Source organism: Cibotium barometz, chromosome 32 (assembly GCF_041138505.1).
Source record: "Cibotium barometz isolate CiBa-2024 chromosome 32, ASM4113850v1, whole genome shotgun sequence".
NCBI lineage: Eukaryota > Viridiplantae > Streptophyta > Polypodiopsida > Cyatheales > Cibotiaceae > Cibotium > Cibotium barometz.
The window spans coordinates 30,841,565-30,860,133 of NC_141077.1; the positions used below are offsets into that span (position 1 = coordinate 30,841,565).

The 18,569-nt window shown below is 45.6% G+C and overlaps 1 protein-coding gene across 6 annotated transcripts in view; it reads left to right on the plus strand.

Annotated features, from left to right (window-relative positions):
* LOC147620079 (sec34-like family protein) overlaps nt 1–18,569 on the plus strand; it is a 114,987-nt gene that overhangs the window by 74,034 nt on the left and 22,384 nt on the right. For 5 of the 6 annotated variants that reach the window (XM_086772246.1, XM_086772247.1, XM_086772251.1 and 2 more), the window contains 11 exons: nt 4,185–4,270; nt 4,404–4,470; nt 5,352–5,414; nt 7,242–7,349; nt 7,443–7,547; nt 7,694–7,786; nt 16,111–16,199; nt 16,313–16,532; nt 17,960–18,043; nt 18,235–18,351; nt 18,434–18,466. In XM_086772246.1, the coding sequence (XP_086628372.1) occupies nt 4,185–4,270; nt 4,404–4,470; nt 5,352–5,414; nt 7,242–7,349; nt 7,443–7,547; nt 7,694–7,786; nt 16,111–16,199; nt 16,313–16,532; nt 17,960–18,043; nt 18,235–18,351; nt 18,434–18,466 (1,065 nt within the window). The remainder of the gene's footprint in view (nt 1–4,184; nt 4,271–4,403; nt 4,471–5,351; nt 5,415–7,241; nt 7,350–7,442; nt 7,548–7,693; nt 7,787–16,110; nt 16,200–16,312; nt 16,533–17,959; nt 18,044–18,234; nt 18,352–18,433; nt 18,467–18,569) is intronic. The other variant, XM_086772250.1, reaches the window with a different exon arrangement.

Genomic DNA, 18,569 nt, shown 5'->3' on the forward strand with positions numbered 1-18,569 from the left:
TATGGCTCTATATTGGAGTCGGAGCTGAGCCGATGGGCAGAGAGGCATGGTCATCGAGCACATGGACAGGTTGGCTTCAGGAGAGGATTTACTACCTTGGATCACATACTGACACTTTGGGCACTTATTAAAGAGGGCAGGGCACAGAAGAGATTGTATACTGCTGCTTTGTGGACTTCCGCAAAGCCTTCGATACCGTACCACGTGCCAGGCTTATGCACAGATTGCATGACATTGAGGTACCCGAGGATATGGAGTGGGGGATATATGCTTTGTATGAGTGTGTGACAGGTAGAGTCCGAGCTCTAGGCGGACTATTTGATAGGGTGACCAGCACGATAGGGGTGAAGCAGGGATGCCCGCTACCACCCTCTTTGGACTGTACATTGATGCAGTCTCTGATTATGTAGACAGATTGGGAGGCCCAAGGGCATGCCTAGCAGGGGTGTCGATACCCATCTTGTTATATGCTGATGATATTGTTCTAATCTTAGACTCTCCGGAGGGATTACAGAGACACCTGGATGCATTACAGGCTTTCTGTGCGGATAGAGATCTGACAGTGAACCTTGGGAAAACCAAGGTTATGGTGTTTAACGCCACACAGGCATGGGTGACAAGATCAGAGCCTCAGTTCACTTTCCGAGGGGAGCCGGTAGAGTACCTCAGGTCATATCTCTACTTGGGAGTTACTTTCACAGGACTGCGTTTCTCCCTGAAGGAGGCAGCAGTAGCTAGATTAGCTCGAGGGCATGCAACCTTGGGGGTACTTGAGAGGCAGTGTGCACACATACAGCTTCAAGAGCCATGCACCAAATTGTGGCTATTTGATACGCTTGTCACACCGACCCTCCTGTACGGAGCTCCAATTTGGGGACCCAGTATACATCACAGATCTCAGAGAGGGGCAAATGAGGGATGGAGGCAAATGGAGAGACCACTGATTATGATGATTGCCCGCATGATTCGGAGCAAATCATGAGTACCACATGAGATTGTTCGGGCTGAGCTGGGTGCCCCACTGGTAGTAACCGAGGCCCTATTCCAGGAAGTTACTTTTTTACAGTGGCTATGGGAGCTCCCTCAGCAGAGGTACTCCCGATTGGCATTGATCTCATCCATACAGTTGGTAGAGGATGGAGATACTCATTGTTGGTACGCTCAGATGAGATCATGGTTTGACCTACATGGTTTGCGGATAGAGGCACTACCACCCTTTCAGTACAGTCTGGATTGTCCATTTTTGGATCTCACCCGCTCAGAGCAAAACTGCGTGATCAAGATGGATATCATTAGAGTGGACACAGTGACATGGACTAGCCCCCTTGAGCCCTTGGGCACGAAAATGGCTCATTACAAGAGCCATTTTCTACACCTCTCACCGGATGATTTTATCACCCGCTCGGCGTACATGGATGTACACCTATCACATGGGATACGTTGTGCCATTGGACAGATCCGGACCTCATCACACCAGCTGCGGATTGAGACAGGGCGATATGTGCATCAGATCGTGGATGACCGCATTTGTCAGCTATGCTACCAGGAGGTAGAGATAGAGAAACACTACATTTGCTGATGTACAATCTATTATGAGATCCGAGGGAGATATCACTGCCTCTTCCGAGAGGGTTTTGGGCCGTTACGCAGGGTCATGGAGTTTGAGGATCAGAGATGCCTAGGATTGTTTCTACTTGAGCTCAGGAGACACAGAGAGACCCTCTTGGCAGACAGGAGGCCGAGCCATGATGTACCTAGACAGAGGACCCTGACAGATTTCTTCGGCACTGGCACCAGCACCAGCACCAGCACCAGCAACCCAGCCCACACACCTCCTGATACCTTCTCCATTGGGGCATCAGGGCACCGACCACGCTCCTAGGGAGTCACCACTGATAGAGCAGTTATCTTATGTCGTGCTCGTCGGCCACGTCCACCAGGATCCCGACAACGGCATCCTCACCATCGCCAAATCAAAGCCATTATTGCTCGGCATCGGAGGCGCCTACCTCGCTTCTAAGACCTCTCCATTCTAGACAGCCCCATGGCGGAGATGCTTGATCTAAGGAGAGGGCAACACTTCAACTGATCAGCATACATGGATCTACCTGATATACATTTTTCAGTATTTTCCAGTATTTTCTACTCAGTATCATCTCGGAGTCTTACAGTTCTGTTCTTATAAATGTAGGACAATCAGTTTATTGTACTTTTTAGTCTCATTTAGTTGTTCTCTTTGACGAGACACCAACTTGAGATGTACTCTCAGTTTTGGTCTCATAGGCCACTATGGCCTCTTAGAGACGTTAATATATCATTTCATTTCATTTCATTTCTCTCTCTCTCTCTCTCTCTATGTGTGTGTGTGTGTGTGCAAACGGAGATACGCAATGTTGGTATGCACAAGTGAGCACTTGGTTCGGTATACATGGCATACAGATGGGGGCACTCCCCTCGTTTCAGTACAATATGCCCCCTCCTTTACTCTCAGCTGCACAGAGCTGAACAGGGTCATCAGGAAGGACATTGTGAGACTGGATGCTAGGAGGACTTGGCGTTCACCCGTTCAGCCCCTAGCGATGAAGATGGCCTTCTAGAGATATCATCTTCTTCGCTTGACAGAGGACGGTTTCATCATACGCCCGTGCTACATGGACAGATTTGGGGTGTGATGTGCAATTGGACAGATCCGCATCTCAGCCCATTGGTTGAGAGTGGAGACAGCCAGATATGGGCCGGGGGCAGTTGCACCAGAAGACAGGATATGCAAGCTTTGTCACACAGAGGCCGAGACAGAGGCCCACTATATATGCCAGTGCCTAGCATACTATGAGATCAGGGGGAGGTTCCACTACCTCTTTGGAGACGGATTTGGAACACTTTCCAAGATCATGGATTTCCCAAACCAGAGATTCTTGGGGTTCTTCCTTCTGGAGCTCCGTAGACACAGGGAGTCCTTATTGCAGCTCAGACCAGTTGCACCCGCTCGAGGACCAGCACAGAGAGCTCTCACTGACTTATTCTAGACTAGAGCCCTAAAAGCTGATCCACCCACTACACTCGACCTCTAGGTTGATGCAGGAGCTCGGCCGAGAGAAGTGACACTAGACAGAGCCATCGAGCTATGTAGAGCCCGATGCCCTTGACCCCATGGCCCCCACCCACGCTCGTGTCACCACAAGAGGATCAAAGCCATCATTTCCCACCACCAAAGGACTTTCTCCCACCGGCTCAGCTTACCATGATGCACGCCCTATGCGGGATATTTTAGGGTGATGTGAGAGCTTGACGCTCTTTGTATTGGGATCAGCTTTGGCATTTCACTCGTAAACGTTAATTTAATTTTCTTTCTTCCCTCTTTCTCTCTCTCTCTCTTGCCCGCTCGCCACAGAAACTCGCGGATTAGGGAGCCAAGACCCGGTGGGAGACATCCACCCCGGCCCTTGGTTACCATCACTGAGTTCTTCCGGCCACAAGAGGACACCACACTAGCCATGGACGACATACCCACAGCCTCATCAAGCCACACATTTTGGAGTGCCCGACCTCTCGCTTGACCCCACTTTGGTGTGACTCTAGATTGGGCCACGGCACTACAACGAGCCCGACGTCCCAGACTCCCTGGACCTCGCGAGCAACACAGACATCAGCCCTAGATTGAGGAGATCTTGGAGAGGCATAGGGCCACCTTCCTGCGCCCAATGGATCTACAGAGTCTTCTACAGGCTACGCCCATGCTTGATATCCTTGATGGCTCCCTCCTTCTACCGGGGGTTTAGCTCCACAGGCTATTTGATGATGATGATGCCATTTTATATCATATGGCTCAGATTTGACATTCCCAGCTCATAGCTCTTGTCTTTGTTTTCTTTTGTACCATGATGAGATTACATGGACACTATTGTATCACTTTTGGTCTCATAGACCCATTGGGTCTAGACGTTTAATACAACTTTCTTTCTTTCTTTCTCTCAAAGTCCCAGAAAAATAAATTTGAGGATATGGTTATCTTTTTAAAAGGAATAAATGTCTAAAGTTGTGTTTCGGCAAGAACTTTCAATGGGCCTCATGTTGATGCTGTAGTGTGCATTTGTTAGACAAACATTTTACACGTGACATGTCATGTTTACTAATTTGTTTACTCTGCCATAGACTTGACATTTCTTTTTGCATTGTGCAATCAGATAGCTACACAGTTTTATGCTCCTACAATGAGTGTTGCAAGTGGACATTTCCTTCCTTTGTTGAAACATCTCGATGAGTGCATATCGTAAGGACCCTTTGAAACTTAAAATATTGCCCAAGCAAAATTTACAGTTTATCTTGCAAAAAAGTGGCCAGTATATTTCTTTCTTTTTTTTTCCAGGAATATATATCTGATCAGTATGATTATTTTGTGACAGGTATGTTAACAATAATCCACAGTATGCTGATTCAGCTGTATATGTTGTAAAATTTCGGCAACTACAGGTATCAATTGTTTCTTTCCCCAGATGATAAGTTTTCTGCTGCTTTTTGACAGCTATCTTCTCGTGAAAATATCAATAAAAGATCATGTGCCATAATGTTAACTTTGAATTTTATTGCGCTACTTTGAATTCATGTCATCAACAGCCTGAGTAAGTTTCATAGGCTATCTTTTTGTATGCTGCTCCTTACCCCAAAAAACCTTGGGAAACTTTTTTTTTTCTTGGTCGGTGGGTATTCATTTCTTTTGTCAGACTAAGGTGGACATATCTTTTTGTGTGAATGTGCAAGTGCTGATGTTATGAGTGGGAATGCCATAGCACATAGTCTATATGCTGTGCATGATTGTTTGAATCCTTGTGAGTAGTTTCTCATGGAGTGAAGATAGCACTTTGGTTTTTGTTAAATTTGGGAAAAAACTTTAGCTTTCCATCGGTGTATATTCATTTTCAATGGGCTTAATAAATTCAGGTAGAGGTGTGGTTTTTGCTGCCTTTTGAAACTCTTAAAACTCAATGCATCTAGTTTTCTGGTTATTCTTTATTTGTGCATGGCTACTCACACCGAGGAGTTTGTTTTTTCTTGTTGATTCTTTGTCTTTGGTCCTGTTTGTCAATGGTTTCAATTTTTAAGGAATTTAATCGCTTTCCTTCTTTGTTTTCTTCCCGATCCACCCATTAGTGTCTAGAGTCCTCTGAAACCCAAACGGCAGCATATGTCTTAATGAGAACATAGATAAGGAATTTTATGATCGGATTTTTTTCTTATGTCCAACTAGACTGCATTTCTGATTTAGAGTTTGTTGTTGGGAACAAACTTGATTGGAGTAACTATAACGATAAAGCCATCTGATGGAATTGCTTACACATTATGTATCTGAACAGTCTCGAGCTTTGAGTATGGTGAGAACACATGTACTTGGAGTGTTCAAAATGGCATCACAGCAGGTACCTCAACGCTAGCGACACTTTCAGTCAACTTTCCCAGCTGATGAATTGCTTGAATTTTAAGCGTTATTTGATCTTATTTTTAGCTTTATTGTGAGATGAACCTAAGAGTTTACTGTTCTCATGGAAAAGCTGAATTCCTCTTTATGATTGATAAATATGCTTATATTTGGTTTCCCATTCAATGTTTCCCTTGGTTGCGGCTGTGCAAAGGTTGACAGAAAGCTGTGAGTGGTGGCTTTAGTTCAGAAAGTTATCTTAAACTACCAGTTAGCCAAATTTACCAAATCGATAGCTACTTCTAAGGTGTCAGAGCTTGACATCCCCCCCCACTCCCACTCCCACTCCCACTCCCACTCCCACCCCCACCCCCCTCTCCTCCTCCTCCTCCTCCTCCCCGTCCCCTGCCCCCCCTTTCCTCCTCTCCTTTTCCCCTGCCTCAGATTTCTTCTATCTGGTGTGTGCAATGCCCCTGCAAGCAGACGTGTATTGACCTCAACAAGACATTGTAGCCTTCTCCAAAAGCAACATTACTCCTATTCTGTGGCTGCTATGTTTCAAAGAAAGCTCCAGGATTGCTCAGTAGGGAGGAAGCTGCATCCGAGCAAATCGCTAGCAAGCTCTTGAAAGCAGTCCTGAAATTTTTCACCTAATGGCACACCCCTCTCAAGAATTTGAGCTACAAATCAAGCCGTCATTTGGTCAGGTAGAGCAGTGTGCTGTGAGCGCTCCCCCCCCCCGCCCCCCCCTTTTTCGCCCAGCCCCTTGCGTCTTCCCCCTTATGCCAGCCGCCGCTCCCCTCCTCTGAGCCTGCGCCCTGCCCCCACTTCCTTCCGCCTTCTCCTCTCCTGCGCGCTGCTCCCCTTCGTCGCCTCTTGCTAGCGCCCCCCTGCCCTCGGCCATCCCCAAACACCCCCCCCCCCCCCTGGTGGCAATTTTTTCCCTTTTCTCTCAGCTGCCCGTCCGCTGGTCCTTTTGATTTTTCCTACTCCTGCTTGCTCTTCCTTTCTCACCTCTCCTCAGCAGTGATCTAAAAGCAGGTTTCCAGTTGTTGGGCAGTTTTTTCCTCCAGCAAGATTCGGCCTCTTCTGGTCTTCAACCCCCAGGAGGACTCCATGGCAGCCGCTGCGTCATCCCCGACCCAAGGCGGCCATCCCTTGCCTATCCTTTTCAGAAGTGGACCTCCAACTCCTCGCTTTGACAGTCGCATCCTTAGAGGCCTCCACTTTGGTGTGCAAGATTGTTGGTAGCTGCCCTGCGCGCAGATAGCTCAAGGATCTTTTACAGGCTAGCCTCCTTGGCGCGCTTGGAAAGATAACTGATATTCATCCTTTTGGGGCGTAGTAGCAAGCCTAGTCGCTAGTGGTGCTGTAGGCTGAAGTCCATACATCATCATGAATGGACTAAAGCGTGCGTAAAGCTTTCAGGGGATATTGATTGCGAACCCCTTTTTAAATCTCTAACGTCTAGCAAAATGGTGAATCATACGAAAGTCAAAGACAATGAAATCTTTCATAGTGCCACTAGTCAAGGGAAGCCTATAAGAATATATAGAGACCTTTTTTCTGGGGGTAGAGCTAGAACGCCTACTCACTTTCCCAAAATATCTTAAATTTGTAGGATCCTAAAAGTTCTCTTCTCCTTTCATGGAGTGTCATTTGAGAACAGATCTGGGAGCACATTTGTAGCTGCAGGAATCTAGCTGTCTATTTAGCAAACCTTATTGCCTTCTGGATTTTGTTTGTTCACTATACCCGTGTGGTAGGAGCATTTCACCTATGTATCCTAGAAGAACTTAGGTGTATTAATCTTTTCTCCTTGAAACAGGTACAAGCAGGTATCAAAGAAAGTGCTTCTGTTCATGGGAAAGCAGCTTTGTCTGAGGCAGCAGAAACATCAGTTCTTTATGTGCGCTTCAAAGCAGCAGCTAATGAGGTAAAACTTCCACTAAATTGGCACCTTTTTCAGTACTATTAAGTTTGCATAACAGCAGCAAAGGTGGTAAACTTTGAGCTTCTTTTTGCACAGATCAAGCCATTGATGGAGGAGATTGAGAGTAGGAGTTCAAGGGCAGAATATGCACAGATTCTTGCAGATTGCCATTCCCTTTACTGTGAGCAGCGGTTGTCTCTTGTATGTACTTTTCCACCTAAACTGTTTTTGTCTAGCTTTGTATGTGCATTCGACAGAGACATGTAGTGAGTCTTTCAAATAGCACAACAGGTCTTCTTTGTACATTTTACATTTCTTCAATCTGGTATGATTATCATGTATTACAGGTGCGGGGAGTTGTTCGACAACGAATTTCAGATTATTCAAAGAGTGAGCCATTAGCATCTTTGACACGGCAAGGTTGCGCTTACTTGATGCAGGTATATCTTGGTCTTGAAGGTTCATCTACATAAAGAAGCTGGTCACATGGTCTGAAAGGAATACTGGAAATGTTTTTAAATTTTTTTTGAACATGGTCAGTAAATCTGTAAACCTTCATTTGAACAAAACATTTTTGATAGATTAATGGAACTGCTTTGTCCAATTTAACCTTAGCCATAGCAACAGCACCTGTAGTGTCCTGTTTGTTAGTTGCAGGCAGGAAGACCGCTTCAAGGGGGATGGTCTCTTGTAATAAGCAGGAGATGGCCTTACTTGCCCCTCTACATGGATTGTCTTTACTGCATATTCCCTCCTCCCTCCCCTCCTGTTCTCTCTTCTTTTACACAAACCGTTTTGACACCCTGCATGAGGACTAGAGTGGCGACCTGGAAGAAACCCCGAATGCTACTCATCAGCTGGATTTGACCCCTCTTCTGAAAATGATTTTCAGTCTTGTCATGATGAGCGTGCGGCCTCTTCACATAGCCTTACGTGTAGTAGGCTTGGCTCTTGCAAGTAATGCTTGGTTGAGGCAACATCAAACCTTGCAATTGGATTTGTCAAGAGTTTACAATCAATATCCCACCTGTAACAGCACCTCCCTTACAAAATTAGGATTAAAACAGGGCTGAAGCTTAAGCAAGCAAGGGGCTTGATTTAGGGTTTCAAATCAGCTCAAGATCAGGGTAGAAACAGGGCTAAATTTTGAGCAAGGGGCCTGATTTAGGGTTTCAAATGAGCTGAAGGTCCGGGTAGAAACAAGCCTAAAGCTTGAGCAAGAAAGGGGCTTGATTAGGGTTTCAAATCAGCTCCATATAGTGGATAAAACAGGGCTTAAGCTTGAGTGCTGAAGCTAGGAGCTAGCTGTGGCTAAGAATGCCCTTAGGGATGAGGTTTCCACTCTTTCATAATGAAGTGGAGAACTCTTTCTTTACATGACTGGCTTATGAGAAGCCCATTGATTGGACCGTCATGACTTTAGCCAATAAGATTTCCTTTCATACTCGACCGCCCTTCTAAGGCAAGCTTAGGGCTTGACTTTATTTAATATACAAGCAAGGGGTTTTATTTTGCCATGGCAGCATAGGAAACTTGCAAGTACATGTGTTAGCCATTGCATGCGTGAACTAATAAACATTATTGAGTCCAATTTAAGGGGCCAACTTAATGTGCTAGCTTAAAAGGCTATTGTAATTAACCTCAACCAATGGTTTACTAAAATAGTTATGGTGAATCACATCAAAGTTATCATGAGCAAAGCAAAATTAACACCATGTCAAGTTACATTACATAGGAATCATGCCAAGTCCACAAAATGTTCTCACCAGGAAATTTGTATGGTCATCCATACCCATGGTCCCCATGCAAATTTCTAATATAAATATAGACAAGAGTCAAAAACATACCCCAGGAACTCTCTGTGACACAAATTGCTGCATGGATCAAGGGGATTAATGTCCATCTGGTGACTTGGACAACATGTACTTTATGAAGTATGTGAATACATTATTGTGGGCACCCTTTAACCCCACATAAGAACTTGGGCAAGTGGGGAGCTGGCCACACACACAGACTTTTCACATGCATTAGAAGGTGGTGGGGTTTGTCTCTCTCTCCATCCCACAACAAATGGGCTACTATTCTCCACCACCCAACCTTAGGTGGAGGAGGGGCGAACCTACAGGCACGATCATTTTGCATAGGTGGGCTGTTTTTCTCCATCACTGATGGTTGATACCCTCACATATGGGCTGTTCAGAGCATCAATGGGCTGGGAATATGGGGTTCGCCCATCTCCTTACCTCTCTCTTGCTGTTTGGGGATGCTGAACATGTTAACAGCTTATCTACGTTAATGGAACTGCTTGGAGCTGGCTGACCTACATCAGTCCTGCCCAAAATGTTATACCTGTTTATGGAGGTCCCTTCAGTTGATGGTTCTTGGATCAAAGTTATCTAGAAGCTGTCCAGGGCTGTGGACAGATTTAGAACAGCTTCGGCCCTTGATCAACCATCACAAGAAAGAAGATGTTAGCAGTCATCTCCTGTCTGTACATTACACCAGGGCCTCTGTTGTCGGTGTGCCTGCCCAGTTTTGGTGTTTACCCACTTTTCCTCACTCTCCATGTATTTTTTCCCATTTTCTTGGGTGTGGGAGGGCTGTCGGCTGATTCAGTAGCTAGCCGACTGGTTTGTTGATACCCGACCTGCTGTGCAGCCCTAGCCGACTGCTGGATACCTGGCCGACCTGTTTTTTTCTGGTCGTGGGCTGCTGTTTCTGGTCGTGAGCATGCTGCTGTCGGCCTGTTTTGGACTGGCCGACCAGCAGCCTGGGGCCATATAAAATGGCCCCTTGCCCCCCCACACTTTCCATTGGGTATTGTACCGGATCTATTGTATATAGTGCAGAGTTCATACAGGCACACTCTCTCTCTTCTGCATTTGCTCTTCCACACAGTTCAGTGTTTTCTCCTGCTTGTGGTTCTCTTGCATTTGCTCATCTTCATGTTGGTGTCTTGCTACGTTGTGCTCTCAGCAGTTTGTCTCATATCCGCTGCGTATTCCGACATGGTATCAGAGCCCCAAGTGGCTTGAAGGTTGGAGACATTGGAGAGCTTGCGAGACTATTTCTTGAAGACCTTGGAGCTTACGGGAGGTTTGAAGAGCTTGCGGGACTACTAGTTTTTTGGTGCTGATTGGAGATCTCTTGGGCTGTTCAGGACTTGGAGATTGGGTAGAAGGCAGCCATCACCATTGGACATCCACCTTGCATATTAGTTGCAGCCTCTTCTTCATCTTTTTTCCTACCCACCCTGCCTTCACAAGACCAAAGTAACCCCCCCCCCCCCCCCCCAATGGCAGAGTTGCTTGAAATGGCGTAGAAGCACGTGAAGATCCCTGCACTCCCCACGTTCCCGGTGGACAGACAGTTGGACGGGAACAACTACGGCATATGGAAGGTAATGATGGAGTCTGTATTGGAGTCTTATGACTTGGTTGATTTCATTATTGTTGGTGTTACACGGCCGGAGTTGGAGGACGGGGAGTTATTACCCTCTAATAGGAAAGAACGGGAGGCTCGAGCACAGTTGTGTCCTGTGGGATCGTGTCAATGCTCGTGTTCGTTCTTTCATCTTCCTTAATTGCACACCACAGGTGATCAACCACATAAAGCATATGACGCTGGCCATAGGGATTTGGCAGCATTTGGCTTCTCTGTACAAAACAAGGTATCACCCATGAAGAGGATCTCCTTGGAAGTTCAGATGCGGGTGATGAATCCTGCAAAGTCGTCGACAATGCAGAAGCACATTAACAAGTTGCAGGCTCTTCAGCGGGAGGTTCTCCAGGCAGGGAAAGAGATATCGTTAGAGGATATGGCCATCACGTTGTTGTTCCATTTGCCCTCTCAGTACTCAGTATTTTACTCCTCTTTGATCACCAGTGGTAGGCTCAGCACCATCACGTTGGAGGAGCTTGTGCCAATGGTCTTGAACTAGGAAGAGCGTTTTTCGAACCCTTCATAGGGTGGAGGTTCTAAGGCCTTGACTGGCCAACGGTCAGAAGGCCGCAGTAAGGACAAAGGGAAGTCTTCACAGGAGAAGTCTTCCGAGCAAGAGCCCGATGTGGATCGTGACACCTTGAAGGCAAAGAGGACCTGCAACAATTGTGGCGAGAAAGGCCATTATTGGAAAATGTCCTAAGCGGATCACCGAAAAGGGTGAAGATTCCTCAGCAGTAACTGTGAAGACTCTAGCTTTTGTGCACTTGGAGATTATGGACACCGGCGTTTCATCTTCTTCGAGCAAGGAGGTGGTTGGACTCACCGCTAGGGACACTCGGGATTGGATTCTAGACAGTGGTGCTTCCAGGCACATGACTCCTTCCCGGGAGTTATTACAGGATCTTCGGAGGCACGCATGTCACATCTTGATTGGTGACGAGTCCACTATCCCTATTCACAGTGAGGCTAGGTTAGAGATCGTGTCCGATGGCAGAGGGGGGAAGCATTCCTCCCAGGATCTTTTTGTCCCATCTCTTGGTTTTCATCTGTTGTCAGTGCATAGGTTTGCAAGACTGGTGTACGGGTGGAGTTTGAGGAGCATTTTGTTTCTCTCCGAGACAAAGCGATAGGCCAGGTTGTATGGGAAGGTGGAGTGGAGAATGGGATTTACAAACTCTCAGCACTCTCTCTTATAGATTCTCAGTTTGGTGATATGTGGCAGTTTCGTCATGACCACTTGAGTGTGGATACGCTGCAATAGGCTTTCCGAGACTAGATGGTGGATGGCTTGCCAGATGTTGGCAGCAGTAGGCAGGCACATTCCAGTTCTTGCGTTCGTCAATCAGAGAAGCCTTTACAGGTGAACTATGCTCTGATGTCACGTATCAGTCGGGACAAAGAGCCTCTTACAGTTGAGGAAGCTCTTTCCCAGGGGACTTGTAGGAAAGCCAAGCAAGTGGCAGATGGTGACTTGTAGGTGGAGAAGGATGTTGAACAGCCTCCAGGCTTTGAGGTTCCGGGTTCAGAGGGGGTGGTTTACAGACTCCAGAAGGCCATATATGGTCTTCAGCAGCAGGTTCTAGGACTTGGCATATCAACGTTATAGTTGATGAACCTTGTGACCAGATTGATGCCTCTTTGTTTCGAAAGCGGTTTGGTTCATTGATTTGGTTGCTGAACACCAGATTGGACTTGAGCTTCCTGGTGGGGCTGTTGAGCTCATTTCTCCAGACGCCTTTGAAGACTCATTGGGACGCAGGATTGTGGATCTTGCGGTTTCTGCAGCGTACAAAGGATCTTGGACTCTGTTGTGATCCTTGAGGGGGAACGACGGAAGGAGTCAGACTCCATAGTTGGAGTGACTCAGATTGGGGAGGAGATCCAGATACAAGGAGATTTACATCAGGCTATTGTTTTACCCTCGGCTCAAGAGCTATTTCATGGAGCAGCAAGAGGCAGCCAACTATTGCCTTGTCATCTACAGATGCAGAGTACCGGACTGCTTATTGTGCTGCGTGCGAGGTGGTGCGGTTGCAGAGGTTACTTGGTGAGATTTGGTTTCCACATGAGAAACCCACGGTCATCCAGAGTCACTTTGTTCGTGAGAAGTTTTTTGTTGATGACATCTTGCTAGAGTTTTGTTCGATGGAGGACAATGCGGTGGACCACTTCACGAAGTCTCTACCTCAGGCTATGCTCCAGCGGCACTCCAGCTCCCTGGGGTTGGTTCCACATCCAAGAGCTGAGAGGGGGTGTTAGTAGTCATCTCCTGTCTGTACATTACACTAGGGCCTCTATTGTGGGTGTGCCCGCCCAGTTTTGGTGTTTCCCCACTTTTCCTCACTCTCCATGTATTTTTTCCCATTTTCTTGGGTGTGGGAGGGCTGTCAGCTGATTCAGTAGCTAGCCGACTGGTTTGTTGATACCCAACTTGCTGTGCAGCCCTGGCTGACTACTGGATACCTGGCCGACCTGTTTTTTGCTGGTTGTGGGCTGCTGTTTCTGGTCGTGAGCACATATGCTGTTGTCGGCCTGTTTTGGACTGGCCGACTAGCAGCCTGGGGCCATATAAAATGGCCCCTTGCCCCCCCACACTTTCCATTGGGTATTGTACCGGATCTATTGTATATAGTGCAGAGTTCATACAGCCATTCTCTCTCTCTTCTGCGTTTGCTCTTCCACACACAGTTCAGCGTTTTCTCCTGCTGGTGGTTCTCTTGCGTTTGCTCATCTTCATTATGGTGTCTTGCTACGTTGTGCTCTCAGCAGTTTGTCTCATATCCGCTGCGTATTCCGACTGAAGAAAGCTACAAGAAATATCTGGTAGGGTCTGTCTAGGAAAAATACCAGAAGCCTGGAGCCTTTGGCTGTTTGGAGTGTCTTTTGATTACTCTAGAAAGCACTTGAGGCTAGATGTCCAAAATTCCTTTTCGGGAGGCAATTGTTGGTTTGTATGAGGGGGTGGTCCCATCTTCGGCCACCATTGCTATGTTGATGGTCTTGAGATCTCTTTTGGCACATTCTAGTGCCTTGTTCATGGTGATGGATTGTTTAATTGCGGGTAAAGTCTTGTGGCTCATTGAAGTAATTACAGATATCCAACCTTGTGAAGACCACTATCATGTTGAATGAGGTCACACAGACTTTTCTAATGCAATATCTTTCACTTATGGAAAACCTAATACCATGAGACATGTTATAAGATTTTGGCTGCTGAGGGGCAACCATCAGGTGAAAAGTGCATCTTTATTCCAAGATAAGCAGCCTTAGTCCATGTTGGAGATGTGTGCAACCGGAGGTTGTCCATCCCACATATAAACTTGGTAAGTTTTGTGCCTACTGAGATGGAGATTAGTTGAACAAGGAGAATCTTCTCTGTCCTCTAACCTAAGATTCCCAAGACACGAAGGCAATTTGTCACGTGCACGCCTGTGCCATGGCTAATCCTCACCATGAACAGCATTAGTCTCTGATTAAGTTAGCATTTAGCATTAGTAGCATTGTCTTCATTAGCATCAGTAGCATCAGCATGAGCAGTACCATCATCATCATTAGCCATAGCATCAACGTCAACATCATCAACCATTTTAAGGAGGGCATGGAGATCCAGTCGGCAGCCTTCATACAGGAGTTGGCTGCCAGCACTGGCCCAACAGGAACATCCAGGCAGCCAGTCGGCCAGCAATGTCCAAGTCAGCCAGTAGTGGGGCATGCCAAGCAGTAAGCGCAGCATTAAAGGAAGATTTGTCATGAATATTGTGTCGAGCCATCTGGCTGACAGCAGGGCAGTAAGCCGACCAGCACCTCAGCATTCATATATAAGCATCAAGGCATAAATCAGTCCAAGTTGAGTTCATTCATCAGTCAAGCATTCTCATAAGTTAGTAGAGCATATGTAGGGCCAGAGGTCAACCCCTTTGGGACTGACCAAGGGCCTCAGCCATGTACATTCATTAAGCCACCTTTTTGCTCTGATACCAATGTTGCATGCGCAGAAGCCTTGATGTACTGATCCACAGCCCTAAGCCTGATTAAGAACAAGATACCGACTTAAACATGATTAAGATAGAGGGGAGAGAGAGAGAGAGAGAGAGAGAGAGAGAGAGAGAGAGATTGGTGTCAGGGTTTTTCTTGTGTTTAATATTGTACAAAAAGGTGGCTTAATGAATGTACATGGCTGAGGCCCTTCGTCAGCCCCAAAGGGCTTGACCTCTGGCCCTACATATGCTCTACTGACTAATGAGAATGCTTGACTGATAAATGAACTTGACTTGGACTGATTTATGCTGCCTTGATGCTTATATATGAATGTTGAGGTGTTGGTCGGCCCACTGTCTTGCTCTCGGCCAAATGGCTGGACACCATATTTCATGAGTCATGACAAATCTTCCTTTATGCTACGCTTAGGCACTGATGACATTAGTGGGGATGTCGTAGTATCTAGTCCATACCATGCATAATGGAGTTGATAGTTATACAGTCTTGTGGGTTGACTACCATGAGTATATAACATGCACGTTCCTAAAAGGTGAATTTGGGCATGTTCCTGGATTCATCTAGGTATATATATATATGCCTACTTTTTGGCATGCCCCACTACTGGCTGACTTGGACATTGCTGGCTGCGTGGATGCTCCTACTACTAGTCGACTCCTGTATGGAGGCTGCCGACTGGATCTCCATGCCCTCATTAATGCAGTTGATGATGTTGATGATATGGCTGATGAGGATGATGGTATTGCTGATGCTGATGCTACTGATGCTAAATGCTGACTTAATGGATTAATGCTGTTCATGCAGAGGATTAGCCATGGCACGGGCGTGCACGTGACACAATTGATGGCTGCAGCTGGGGTCCAAATTTGGTGGTGCTATTTGACCTTCTGGAAGACTGCATTAACTTCTGAGTGGAAAGGATCCCCAAGTTATGATGATAATCTTGTGTGGTACCTAGTACTTGCTCCTGAATCACTCTTTGTACACAGCAGTTGGCTGCACCCGAGATATGAAGAATACCCTCTTTGTTCATGGTGCTTAAGAACGAGCTTGAGCCTGAAAGCATTTTCACTAATGTAGGGCAAGAGAGAATTAACCCTTGCCGAGCTGTCCTGCTGCATATCATGATCATGATGAATTGAGGAATGGAGAAAGCGTAAATAATCACCTTTTTGTTAGTCACCTTTCTTGGAGATCTTTCTTTGTGCGCCTTTCAGAGACATGTGAAAGATCAAGCATCTTTTTTAGAACCTTAATCAGAAAGTTAAGGCGATTCTTTCTATTGCTTTATATGACATAAAAACTTTATTTGGTTGCTTTTCAGGTTTGCCAATTAGAGCATCAACTTTTCGATCACTTCTTCTCATCATCGTCATCAGATATTTCAAACTTGGCTCCACTTGTGGATCCATTGTCAGTACTTCTTGGTCTCCCATAAAAATGTTAGATTTGATTTCTTTGTGACAGCGGTCTGGCTTATTATGTCCAGGTTAGCTTACTTTTCAGACTGAAGAGGATGATGACAGGTGCATAGCTTTGTATGATATATTGCGTCCAAAGCTCATCCATGAAGCAGATCTAGAACTACTGTGTGAGCTCGTGGATATTCTCAAAGGGGAAGTGCTAGAGGAGGAGCTTGGTAGACGGGGAGAGTCTGTAGCTGGTTTAAAGCCAACAATCATCCGCATCTTAGCTGATGTGCAAGAAAGACTCACTTTTCGTGCTCAAACACATATGCGTGATGAGGTAATTCTTTTTGAAATTTATTTAGCGTAATTGAACATCTACATGTTTTATTTGCACCGCAGTAAACTGCAACTGGGAGGTATTTGAAGACCATGAAGGCCAGGCTGCTAGAGATTGTTTACCTATCAAACAACAAACTTATGGTTTCCATGGTTCCCACCCCCTACTCTCCACCTACACGGGCACATAACATATATTGGGAGCTTTTGAGAATATATAGGCCAGGCTGCTGAATAATTGTCTACTTACAAACCATAAAGTTATGGTTTTTACCCACTTCTCTCACCTACATGGGCACATAACATATACCTTTTTGGATACTTGAGGTGAGATGGGAAGATGTCTTCATGAAGCAGTTAGCATAAGTTTTAAAGCATCTCAGGAAGCAACACATGGCCTCTAGAGCTATTCTTGTCAGCCAAGGTATGGTGCCCTGCCTCGTGTTCCAAGAGCATGCATTGGACTACTAAAGAGGCGCATTCGCCACTCCACTTGGACAAGGAATGATGGCATGAAAGAAACACTGTGTACAACGTTTCTGGCCTGCACATTAGCGTGGTTTTGGCATCATTTATTTCCACATACAATACAAAAGCTTGGAGGAGCAGTTGGGTACACACTTGGACAGAAATAGCAGCTGAAAGACCCAAATCCACATTCTTCTAGGATGATGAGACTTGGCAGTGAAGCAGGGTTGTACATGAACCTCTGAAAGAAACGTTAAGTACAGGTATTGAACAACTTTTGAATGTTGTGAGAGGTTTTTATGCCTCCATAGGTGGAAGAAAACCGTAAGAAACTTTTTAAGGAGTCTAGAAGCTGTGTAAAGGTGGAATTTAGCAACTTGAAAGCGGGCGAATTTGGTACCTAAAGTGGATGGAATTATTAAAGTAAGGCACGTTTTGAAAGCCAAGTGGGATTAGAAACTTGTTCGGAAACAACCATGTGGTGGAATTGTTTCTAAATAACCGACCACCCATTCAGAGGATAATGATACCAATTACAAGCCTATAGGAAATTTTTATTGCATTGGTCTAGTTGTCACAGCAGAGCCCAAAGTGGCACTGCTGTTGGTTTCTTCACAAGCTGAGAGGATCTTCTTGCACAATCTGTCAAATGGAGCAAGGGCCTCATGGATGGGTGGATGTTTTCTCGCAGTGTACCTTAGCATGCAATCGATCTTTTTTGGAAATATTATGGTCATCTGTTTGGAAGGATATTATTAGAGGCTTTGAAGGCCACCACATTTAGATATCATTCAGCATACATTTGATGTGGCATTTAAGTTCTTTATCTGAAAGAAAAAAAATAGGTTGTTCTCAATAAATTGCACATGCTCAATGCAAACAGAAGTGCTAAATCCCTTTGTTTGAGCCAATAATTGATTCTCAAGTTATATTCATCTGATTTTTTTTGTTGATTTACAGATTGCAAACTACTTACCATCTTCTGAAGACCTCAACTACCCAGCAAAACTTGAGCGGGAGGCATCCTTGGTTGCGGACATTGAGGCAATGCTTTCGGGAACATGCTTTACCCTGAACAATCAAACAGGGTGTCAATTTGTAGTTGTCAAAAGATGGTGCATGAAAAATGAATGGATTTTAGAGAACCTTTCTATTTATACTTAATAGAAGTCTCTTGCCTGCAAAAATAAATAGCGCTTCAAAAACATTATATTGAAAGGTAATAATTTGTACAGGGAGAGGAAGGAAGGGATGCCTACCAAAATTGGTATCCACCTCTTGAGAAAACTCTATCATGTCTATCGAAGCTGTATCGATGCTTGGAACCTACAATCTTTACGGGCCTTGCTCAGGTACTTTCCAGCAGAAAAAACACGACTTTTTCCATCAGGTTGTCTTGATATACTTAAATTAAGCAATGGTATGTTGCCTCAGGATTCAATTGGAGTTTGCTCACTGTCAATACAGGTTAGCTCATTAAGTGCTTGAGTTTTATGGGTTTTTTAAGTCCCCAGATTGGGTCTTATAGAATTATATTATCGGAAGTGTGGTTCCATGAGCTGATGAATTT